At 37.4% G+C, this 12,278-nt stretch overlaps 2 protein-coding genes across 2 annotated transcripts in view; both read right to left on the bottom strand.

Moving 5' to 3' along the window:
• LOC148049684 (cytosolic phospholipase A2 epsilon-like) overlaps positions 1-3,161 on the bottom strand; it is a 47,429-nt gene extending 44,268 nt beyond the window's left edge. Inside the window, exon 1 of the mRNA XM_087723949.1 lies at positions 3,135-3,161. Coding sequence (XP_087580075.1) covers positions 3,135-3,161 — 27 coding nt within the window. The remainder of the gene's footprint in view (positions 1-3,134) is intronic.
• Positions 3,162-8,289: 5,128 nt separating this feature from the next.
• Positions 8,290-12,278, bottom strand: part of LOC106537463 (cytosolic phospholipase A2 epsilon-like) — a 58,620-nt gene continuing 54,631 nt past the window's right edge. Inside the window, exons 20-21 of the mRNA XM_087723853.1 lie at positions 10,735-10,921; positions 8,290-8,504 (exon numbers count right to left, since the gene is read on the bottom strand). Coding sequence (XP_087579979.1) covers positions 8,290-8,504; positions 10,735-10,921 — 402 coding nt within the window. The remainder of the gene's footprint in view (positions 8,505-10,734; positions 10,922-12,278) is intronic.

Raw genomic sequence — 12,278 nt, 5'->3', positions numbered from 1 at the left:
GTGCCACGTAATGGAGTGAGCTTCCGTTACTTGTCCCAGCTTCTGCCATCCTAGCAGTTTGAAAGCATGTAAAAATGTAAGTAGAAAAATAGGGACCACTTTGGTAACAGCGTTCCATGCGCCTTCGGCATTTAGTCATGCTGGCCACATGACCACGGAGACGTCTTCTGACAGCGCTGGCTCTTCGGCTTTGAAATGAAGATGAGCACCACCCCCTGGAGTCAGGAACGACTAGCACATATGTGTGAAGGGAACCTTTACCTTTACCTTTTACATACAATGTGGATAGAATTATTACCAAACTTTGTAGCCCTCAACAATTCAAAAATGCATAGATAGTTTTCTCCATCAACTCTGCTGCTACTGCAGTACAATAATATGCCTCCCAGCCCAGGTTAGGGAGTGTTATTATAAAACTGAAAACATTTTTGTTACCCTTATTAAGTTCTTTTTTGTTACTTCTTTAAATTGGAGAGGCCTAAGCGTGTTACTGATGATGATGCAGCATGGGTTATTCCACTAAGAAAGGAAATGAACAGTACCTTCCAGTACTTCCTTGTATCCTTCCACCTTTGTGGTCTTAGAAATTACTACTTGAAATGTTAACAAGAAGCTTTGATCTTCTAGATAGGCATTGACTTAACCTAACATAATTGAAGTCTCCTGTCAGAGATGCCAAGATTTTTTTTTCCAGTTCAGACACTTCAGTGTGCAATTTTCAATTAGCATGGCAGTTAAATTTTTCTTTCCAATTTATTCCAATAATAGAATGAGATAGTGGTTTCCACTGCGCCTAAAAGATGCACACTGTGCTAGGAACTTATGGAGGTCATTCTTCCTAATGCCTTTTTTCTACTTTCCAACATCAACCACCTCACTCTGTCTCATGGTAGGACCAATTCTGTTATGTAACCCAAAGTAATATATATGCAAAAGATCTTGAGAGATGGGATGGAGTGATGCTGCTAGCGAATAGTCAGATAAGAAACAGCATAGTCTACAGCTGGACAGTGAGTGGAACAAGACATTCAGAAGGGAACACACACACACACACACACACACACACACACAGAAAGTTTCTTCGGCTGCAAAAGAGACAGCGGGAATATTCTACTTTCAAACTTGCAAATTTCCATTAATGTAGCTTTACATTATTGGCTTATCTGGTTGTGCTTCCTGTCTGGTAAGGCTGACATCTATTCAGCAGCCTGTCCTTGCCTAGGAATGTGTCAGGCACAAGGAACCAGATCCACACCTGTGGACTTCAAGCTAACTACTTTATTATATTCTGACAATTATAAGGAAATCTCTCCAGACTGTCATCCTTCCCGTGGGAACAGGTAAATAAGGCTCTATGGAGATTAGAGGGGATCAGTTTTGGATTCCTTGTTGCTGTGCAAGGATTCAAGGCTAATTCCCCATTTGAGAACTCCCCCGCTGTCTGGCTGGGTGTTTCCTAACAGAATGATTGTACCAATGTACCAATACTGTAATGTTTCCCATTCCCTTCAAATAGCCTACAGACACTCAGCTTCTTTCTTGATCATCACTTTATCAAAACTCCAAATATTCCATGAGAAATGGGTATTTACTGTAATTACTTAGAGTAGGAAGCACTAGTAAACTTTGAAAACTCTGTCACTGAAGCCATATGCAAAACTCTTATTTTATTGTTAACATGAGGATGATCTGGAAAAACTAAGCTTTCATATATCATTGCATTAGTGTAAATTTACCTTTGAACAAACTTTTCAACTTTGCTATCTGCCAATGGGCTAAAATTCAGGATATATAAATAATAATGATTTATCTGAGCCACCAATGTGGATCCAAAAGTTTTTTTGCCATTCATAGTCCTTGATAAGCTACCTAAAGAGTAACATTGAAGTCAAATATATTCCTTTGTTCCATGATTAAATCAGCTTACCAAGGCCATTTTTCTGCATGGTAGTAATTCATTATTTAATTATTTTTCTATTATTGTTCAGATTGCCCTGAGTCATAAGCAGCATGAAGAAAAAAGCTCTTTCAAATGGTTCCTCTACATCTTTTCAGTTTGGACTGAAAGGTTTTTCCAGTATTCTGAATTTGACAGAAATATTTATGGATAAACCTTGGATTTTCCAAAAATTACTTTTTATGCGCATTATGCACTTATAAGATATGGGAATGGCATATTATATGTTATAATATGTTAGGACTATATGTTAGGGCTACAAAAAGAGAGTTTTGTATGAAGACCGGAGACACAGAGAAAAATAAACTAATTAAATCAGGATAAAATGATATACCTCTGAAGCTTCAATCCCAAGTCATTACTTGCAATTATTTTGTTTCATAATGTTGAAAATATTAGTTTTACACATCAGAAACAAAATTAGTTACTTAACTTGCAGGTTTTTTTAAAAAAATGATAAAAAGCTTGTTTAACATTCTTATTCTGAGTCCTTCTTTTGCCAGTGAATTTCAACAGATGTACCATTTTTAAAAAGAGGGTTATGAACACCAAAACCTATTTGTAAAATGTCTCTGTGTAACTGCTGACACGTCCAAACAAAACTCCTGTTTTTGATGTTTTCCTGTAGAATACAAAGTCTACCCATCTACCCATCCTACTTTAAAGTTATGTTTCAGTTCTGAAAAGTAAATAAGTCTGAAAGTCTGAATCTGTTTCAACAAACATAGAGTCACCAGCATGGACCAGCTAGTTATTAGCATCAACAGAATGCCCCCTCTACCATAACACTGCAGTCATAGGAGAAACCATAGACTACAGCTGGCCACAGATGAGAGCCATATCAATATTTCAGCACAGGTACATAATCTGCATACTAGTTGACAAATTAAGACAGCAGCAATATCCCAAGGATTTTAAAGCTTCCTTTGCTTTCAGCCAGTCAGTATCTTAGTTAGCTGAGTATGAACGTTCTCACAATCTTCAATACCCGGGTGCATAAAACAAGATATACATCAAAATGTCAGTCAACTGCTTAAAAATAAATATTCCATAAAACTGAATATGTCAAAAAATCTGCATTGAATTATCATTACTGTATGATGTATAATAGTTTAGTTAAAACACCTAAAGAGCTAATGACAAACTTGAGTTCAGCAGGCTTTCTCGAGCAACTTACCTGTTGTTTACTTAGAAATAATCCCATTGTGTCCCTTGTCTGACAGATCCCGCAACAGTCTTCCAGCAGACAGTGATGGGTAAAACAAATGTGTGCTCTTTAAGTTCAGGAGTTGATGAACAGGTATTTTACAATCTGGCTCACAGCTCCGCCCCACTTAATTTTCATAAAAGTGAAGCAATCGCTTTCATTAAACTACTTTGCTAAGAGCAATGAAGCAGCATACCAGACATCCACTTGCAGCTTCACTGACACTGGTCAGAAAAGTACAACATAAATAAAATTGATGAGAAAAACAATGATGATCATAATGGAATTTATAACATTAGTGAATGAAGTTGTGACCTCTTAATGTTGAATTAGTTAACCTTAAGAGGTTAAATAATTTTTTAAACACATGCGTCTTTGTTTGAATGTGCTCCTAATTATATGAAGCAATTGAAGAAAATAATGATAATAAAAAAGCAGAAAATCAAGATAATACAGAGAAAGCAAAACCTATCCCAACTAACTTCAGAAGATGGTGGAAGCAGATAGCCTTCTAGAAGAGGAGACCCAATTGGTTCTTCATGAGGTCAGTTCAAGGAAAGGACAGACATCTCTACTCTTCACACTTATGTCAATGCACTCTTACATTGTATATAAGGTAAAAGTAAAGGTTCCCTTCGCACATATGTTCTAGTCGTTCCTGACTCTAGGGGGCGGTGCTTATCTCCGTTTCAAAGACAAAGAGCCAGCGCTGTCTGAAGATGTCTCCATGGTCATGTGGCCGGCATGACTAAATGCTGAAGGTGCACGGAACGCTGTTACCTTCCCACCAAACGTGGTTCCTATTTTTCTACTTGCATTTTTGCATGTTTTAGAACTGCTAGGTTGGCAAAAGCTGGGACAAGTAATGGAAGCTCACTCCATTACATAGCCCTAGGGATTCGAACCACCGAGCTGCCGACCTTTCTGACTGACAAACTCAGTGTCTTAACCACTGAGCCACCGTGTCTCTTTACACTTTACATTCTATATTACTTTACCATAATTTCTGATAAACATTGGTTGTATTGGATAAAGACCTGGTCGGGTAATACATTAAATAACTTAGACATTTTAGAACTTACATATGCTGCCAAAAATCAATATTAGCTCAGAGGCGACAAAAGGGTCCAATGCTTTCCTCAAAATGACTAAAGCAGCATCACACTATCATGATGCAACTTTGCATCCCTTTCATATGCACACTCAAGGACACAATAAATGACAAAAGGGACAGAGCTTCTGTCACAATAGCATACAAAAGCTTTCTTTATTTGACTTCCCCTGATTCCTCTAGGCAGCTTTCAAGAACTCCGGAAGTAGAAATCTAGAAACTGCTTTTATATCATAGAGATTGTGTTATTTCACCCTCTCTCCTGCCTTGGGTTCCTTCCCACTTTATTTCATTCAACAACAATGCAAATAAAGTTCAAATGTACAGCAGAAGCAGGACTACACAGGAAGGCCTTGTAGTGATCAGAGGCTTCATCAAACATACATTTGTGCATCTCATATAAAGCATCATTGGAAAAAGACCATGATGTTGGGAAAAATTGAATGAAAAAAAAGAAGGGAACAGCAAAAGATGAGATGTTAGATATTGTCATCGACACAGTGGACATAAGTTTGAGTGGATTCCAGGAGACAGTGAAAGACAGGCAGCCTGATGTGCCATGGGGTCACAGGGAATCAGATACAACTTAGTGACTGAACAAAACAACAACATACAAAATGATCTTTTTCGTTTCATATACTCAAAATCAGGTGAAACATAGCTACAATAAAAAGAGGGTGATGGTTTTCTTTAACCTAAGAATGGGATTCTAGACAAGATATCCAGGCAAGGAACTCTAATGATGTGCATGGCACTTTCTTGTCCAAACAAATTGAGGAAACTAGAATCAAAGGTGTGAAAGGCTTGTTTTCTTATAGTTAAAAGTAAGCCAAAACTTTGGTTAAAACAAAGAATACAGGTGAAGGATACAAGCAGTCTTCTGAAAATTAGAAAAGAATGAATCTAAGATTGGGTTGTATCTAACCAGAAAGACTTTGCCCTGGTTTTTTTCCGTCAGACTGGAAATAGACGATTACTATTTCACCAAGCTCAGAGAATAAGGACCCCACAGTGTTTTTGCACATACTCTTATGAATTGCCTCTGCCATGTGCATCATTCCAAATGTACTTTATCTACGCAGAGCTGAAGGTGGAATAATAGTAGGAAAACGTTTTCACTTTCTCTTGTGTTTGTACCTTATTTGTTTTAAAGTTTAGGGATGTTTGAAAAAAACCTGCCAAACTAGTTGTACAAAAAATGACAGTGGGATGAAAATATCCTGGTGGATAGTGTCATTACATACACCAATCACTAGGTGACAGCATAGTTACTTATAGCTGATCAGGGTCACAAGTCTCATGTGTTGTTTTTCAAAAGAGACTATAAAATTGTTGTCTTGCTTCCTGGATAATATGCCCTTTCAGCTTGCAAAATGAAGTCTCAGGAGACATATTTCTAAATATCAGTTCCTAATAAAATAAAAACACAAGGCACAGTGCCCCTGGCCAGAAATCCTTAATATTAATATTCCTGCATCTGCAGGTACCCCCACCATAGAGTCTCCTCCTAGTGCAGCATCCTTTTTCCTCTACCGACTGGAAGTCCGGTTCCCCCACCATAGAATCTTTTCCTAGTGTGGCATCCTTTTTTCTCTACCTTTCCTAACTGAAAGCCCTATCAATTGTGTAGCTGATCGGCAACAGGGAGCTGCAGCAGAGGGATGAAAGAGCCACATGTGGCTCCAGAGCTACAGGTTGCTGACCCCTGGGGTGGCCACTATAAGAATAGGGTGACCTCCAATTTAGCTGGTTATCGTGTCTTCCCACCCTATGGCTCCAATCTAGAAACAGGTTGCCAAATTGCTGGATATCTTGATCTCAAAGTACTGGTGTTTAATGCCAGGTTTGTTTGTAACAAAAACCCCTCTATCCATGACTTGCTGGTGGATGAAGAAGCAGAGCTGGCATGCATTACCAAAATCTGGCTGAGCAATGGCTATGATGTTGCCTTGCCTGAAATCTACCCTATTGTATATCAAATACTTCAGCAGGCTCAATAGGAGTTGGTAAGTTACAGTAACAAATCTCTCTGTGGTCACTTATTCTGCTCCCACCATGCAGAATGTGAATGTCTATATGATAGGTTGGGTTGTAGAGATGACCTTGAGATTCTGCTGGTGTATCAGCCACTCTGCTGCCTGACAGAGCTCTTCGTGGATTGATAGAGATGGTCTCTGGGTTAGTGCTCTTTCCTGAAGAGCTTCAACACCTATGTTTTGGGGACATGATTCTGATAACATCCAAGCCTGATAAATGAAGGTCACATGTTATACCTTGCCTTTGTGGTGTGAGTGTGTGTGCATGTCTGTGTGTGTGTCTGTGTCTGTGTGAAGCTGAGTTCTAGATTTGGAGAGAAAATGGATTTCCACTACCCTTTTGCTGTGGTAAGATCATATCCTGATCTAATTGAGAATCACTAGACTGGAGTGGAGGGGAAGAGACATTGGTGGCATATAGGCTCCACAGCACCCTTTAAAAAGTGGATTAACTGATTCTTTTTGATCAGGCCCAAATAGCAAACCGAGATGGTTTTAGCTTTCTACTGAGTGATCGTTGTCAAGACATGGATGGAATGATGTACTCTCCTGGTCTTCTTATATCTCTAAGTGTTTTTTGATACCATTTAAAGTGGCTGTGTTACTGGGCCATCTACAGGGGTTAGGGATTTAAGCCCATGCCTTACAGTGTTTTTGTTCTTCAGTAGAAAGTTCTAGTCAATGAGAACTTATTTCTGGGCAGGCAAGTGTTGTCTGTGAAAGAACAGGCTTACAATTTTGGGATCCTTCTTCAATCATAGATCCTGTTTGAACACTTTATGTAACATTATGTGTCCATTGTGACTTAACCAGTTTTGGCTGGCACACCAACTGTGGCGTTACCTGGTACAGGAAGACCCAATTATAGTAATTCACAAGCTAATTGCTGGTCCAGAACATTTTGGCCTCTGTGTTAAGAAGCTCCAAAAATTGAGAGCATGTAAATGCAATAGACCTTGCCTTGGTTACTAACTCAGTTCTGGACAGAGGGCTGATTTGACTATATACAGCTCTTTATGTCTTGTTACCTGGTTCACAGGATCACTTTCTCTAAATCAGCCTGACCCACTAGACATTTGAGGGAGAAATCTTGTGATCCCACCATTCTAGGAAGCAATAAGAGTTGAAGTTAGAAGGCAGTCTTTTCAGTGGCAGTCCCAAACTGTAGAACAGTCTCCCTGTGGAGATCAAACTAAAATTGTACTTGAAACCATTTTGAAGGTTGTTAAAAACTGAGCTTTTCCAGCACAAATTCCAGTGACACTTACGCACTATGCCATATTTTAACTGTTATTTTTATGTTATACGTGGTTGTTAATTCTGTGATATATGTTTTATTATGTAGTGTTTCATTTCTTCAGTTCAATCATGTCTGGTTTTCAGAGATTGCCTGGACAAGTCCATCAGTTTACTTATCAAGGTTTTTCAGAAATGGTCTGCCATTGCCCCCTTCTTGGATTGAGAGAAAGTGACTGGCCCAAGATCACCCAAGATGTTGTGCCGAAAGCAGGACTCTAACTCACAATCCTCTGGTTTCTGGCTTGATGCCTTAACTGCTACACCAAACTGGCTCATTTTTGTTTATATTATAATTATGGGGATTTTAATCTCTCTGCATATCTTGTAAAACCATTGGATGTTGTCAGACTACATCAGAATATAAATTCTATTAAATAAACATCAAAGCAGTCCAGAATAACCTCTGCTAACTGCCAATAGAACCAGAAAGGAAAAGAACATTGGTCAAAAACAGAAAGGAAGTGTCAGATCTATGCAACTAAAAAGGCAGCATGACCTCAATCTCAGCTAAGTAATAACATTGGAAGCCATTTTTTAAAAAATAAAATGCATTTTATTTAGAAGTCTACCAGTTACAACCATTAACATATTAACATATATTAGACACTATATTTACTCCTAAATTAATAGGGGTTAATATTTTGGAACTGTGCACCACATCATGTATTACTGATATCTATTACTTCTGGCTCTTCTGATATTTTTTCCTCTGCACTGCAGCATGAAAGGCTTCAATGATCTTGTCTTCATTGTTGAGGATGTTGTATTCTGCTAATTTCACCAGTTTGTCAAAATTGTCCTCTGAGAAGCTCACCTCCCTTGTACCAAATGGGGAAAAGAAGCTGGAGACATCCACATTGCCCTCTTCCATATTAGTAGGCAAACGTTCCACACCTAAAATAAAATTTTAAAAAAGCAACACTTCCATCAATAAAGCATAAGGTTTAAGACAGGTGTTTCCAATCTGGTACCTTTCAGATTATTGGATTTCAATTTTACTCCTGCTCAGGGAAGGTTGATCTAGGATATGATTGTGAATATTCAGTTAAATCAGTCACTGAATCTGATAGATTTAGTACCATCAGCCTTATTTAAACACTAGTATTTAATTCTCTTGTATAGACATAATATAGGGATCCTTATACAGTAAATTAGTTTTCAGTAAGAGTACAATACTACAGAATCACATCAAAACTTATCCACAGTGATCATAGATGGCACTTAGTCTCCGCTGTAACTCATACTCAATAATACAAACTTCTCATAGAATTTCATCAATCAGATTTATTGAAAGTAAAGGGGTTAGTATTGAAGACTGGACTGAGAAATAGGCGTCAGACTCAATGAGGTACTTTCAACAACTTTATTGAACAGAACAGCAAGAAAACAGCAAGGTAACAACTTCAGCACTCCGCTCTGCTTGATGGCTATTTATACCAGAACTGTCAAGCAGAGCAGCCAATAGTAACACAGCAAAAAGCCTGCTTCCAGCCAGGCAAATCTTAACCAATAGGCACGAGCCTTTGGTTGCCTGGCTGTCATTCATAAATCGAGGACTTGCGGCCGGTCGTAGGTCGAGGAATTTAGACCGGTCACAAGTCGAGGACTTTACAGTTAGGTAATAGAAACTAGGAATCTAGGAAACAAGAATGCACTTGTTTAACACTCTATTTATTAGGAAATACATTAAGACAGGTCTCTTTGATCCCTTTTATCCAACTGTCTTTTATGTTGGGGAGATATTGTTATCCATTTGACTGATAAAATATTCTGGCCTTATAGTATTCTGTAGCCACTGTTCCTGTTCCCAGAATATTCCAGGATACTTGGGTATTTCAAAGACTACAAGTAAAACTAATTCTTCCAGTACATTTAGCCAGAATGGTGATGCTGAAGATATCACCCTAAGAATAATACAAGAAGGAAAGGGAACATTTTTTTCTTATTTCCTATACACAGAACAAATTTGTAACTCCAGAAATATGAATACTATCCTCACTCATAATTTTTGGAAAGATTTGAAAATGGAACCCTTTTGCAGATCTTTTAATGAAGGAGGAAGAAGGAAGTCACCATGAGATGCCACATTTATTGTTTAGAGGGTTAGGGTTAAGATTCTGTATGTATCATGTATAATATAAACAGTCTACTCAATGTCTAAAGGCATATTTGCTTCAGTCTACAGTAGCAAAAACAGTCATATTAGACTTTTGGACATATTTTTAATGCTATAATCTGAGCATAATGTGACACCTTGAAATGACAGATGTAAAGAATTGTATGTGAAGAAAAAATATTCAACTCAACAATTTGAGATTATAGCAATAGCAGTAGACTTATATACCGCTTCATAGGGCTTTCAGCCCTCTCTAAGCGGTTTACAGAGAGTCAGCATATTGCCCCCAACAATCTGGGTCCTCATTTTACCCACCTCGGAAGGATGGAAGGCTGAGTCAACCCTGAGCCGGTGAGATTTGAACCGCTGAACTGCTGATCTAGCAGTAGCCTGCAGTGCTGCATTTAACCACTGCGCCACCTTGGCTCTTCAAGCATCCAAGAAAATGCTTAAATTGATATCGCCTGGTAATGCAAAATATTTTACTTTGCCAATATGGGATTTTGTACCGCCTTCATTTTCAAGTGTTTTTCTTTGTCATTACATTGATCAATGAAAATTAGGAACAAAAAGTGGAAAAAGAAAAAGACTTGCTTGATTTGCAAATTAAATTTAGGATGCTGTTATGTTTAGGACCATATCACAGTATTATCATTTACCAAGCACAGCTTATGACTTAACATGACGACTTAGCTTATTTAGCAAAACTAGGGATAAAACAAAGCATGATTTAGCATGATACATAAAGTCATACTGTGTACCATTATGTACAATATTAATTGGAGGATTGGCTGCATAATGAAGCCAATGAAGCCAAAAACAATTATTTGATTACCTGCTTAAATGCAGGTGACACAAGTCAATTCATCTTTTGGATATAGTGATCCCAATATGAGTAATAAATAAAAGGAACATTTAAGTACAGTGGGTTAGTTTGAATTGTCTTAGGAAGATAATAACTATCTTATTATTCCATGCTGGGAAACAAAATATTCTTTCAGAACTTACCAGGTGCTTCAAATGCTTTGAAAGTATCATTAGTCAGGGGGAAAAATAGGACTAAAGGAGCAGCTGTGTTTTCTGTGTCTTCAAAAACGTAACACTCCTTCAGGTTGTTTTTGTCTTCCTCACTTATCTCTGTTTTAGGGAATGGGACTCCCAGTTCAGAGGCATATTTTGAAAACTGGTCCAGGTTCTATGTGATTAAATTATCAATAAGTGTCATGGTCAAGTATTAAGAAAAATTAACTATGAACCAACAAATATAAATAAACAGAGCATATAAACACATGGTGCTACATACTGTCTAGTATTGCTGTGTAACTTTTACAAGGATATACAGGTAGTCCTCAACTTACAACAGTTCATTTAGTGACCGGTCAAAGTTACAACGGCATTGAAAAAAGTGGCATCAGACCATTCCTCATTACTGTTGAAGCATACCGATGGTCACATGATCAAAATTCAGGTCCTAGGCAATTGATTCATATTTATGACAGTTGCAATATCCTATGGTTGTGTGATCACCGTTTTTGTCCTTGTGACAAGCAAAATCAATGGGGAAGCCAGATTAATTTAACTTCAGTGATTCTTCTGTGACAAGAAAGGTCATAAAATGAGGCAAAACTCACTTAATAAATGCCTCACTTAACAACAGAGGTTTTGGGCTCAATTGTAGTCGTAAGTCAAGAACTACCTGTACCTCATTTGGAGATCATTATTACAAAAAGCTTCTATTTTGTGATTCAAATACTAATATTATCCATTTTATCAAAACTGAGTCTTAGTTTTGTGGGGTAGTGGTTAAACATGTCATCATATACAGTATCCCCAAGAATTCAGCTTCATATGAGTTAATATCTTAAAGTGGATTGTTGATCATAATAAAGTATAAGCTACAAATCCTACAGGTGACCAAAAAATTACATAAATATTTAGGAACTTGGAAATGATATCCTAGGATCTGTGCAACATAAGGAAAACAAACAGTAACATCATAACTCTCTGGATCATCCTTATTGAAGACCTATAAAAGTCTAAACTTGAGTATTTCTCAACATTTTCAAATATATACAGTCCATAGTGAATATCTGCAATATTTGTACCATTTGTAGGAATAATAATTGATATATCTCGTCCATATTTAACAGATAGGAAACTGTTATGGTTACAATATAGTAAGAGAAGAAAAGCAGATGATGAATTATACTACACTGCTTACAATCCAGAATACTATAAAGCTTTGTCAACAGTACTTATCACACCCACAAATACCAAGTTCCATAGAAATTCCAAGTCATAAAATTTCTACAGGAAAAAAAAAACCTCTATCCTGTTTAGAATTAACATACTCTGGGCTAGCCACATTCTTCATTAAAATAATTAATCTTTCCCAAAATAAACAAGAATTCAAAGCAATGTAAAACTTTGACCTTTAAAAAACGTATGTAATTTATGCTAATTTGTTAGTACAAAAGAGGCAAATATATCTCTTCTGAAATTAAGGTGCTCTTGAAATATCATGGAGTTCAGAGTTGACTGAAATGCAAAAT

The sequence above is a fragment of the Thamnophis sirtalis genome, unplaced genomic scaffold (assembly GCF_051295495.1).
Source record: "Thamnophis sirtalis isolate CommonGarterSnake01/CBP01778 unplaced genomic scaffold, rThaSir2_p1.2 scaffold_1, whole genome shotgun sequence".
In the NCBI taxonomy this organism is placed as follows: domain Eukaryota; kingdom Metazoa; phylum Chordata; class Lepidosauria; order Squamata; family Natricidae; genus Thamnophis; species Thamnophis sirtalis.
This window is presented reverse-complemented; position numbering and strand designations above follow the sequence as displayed.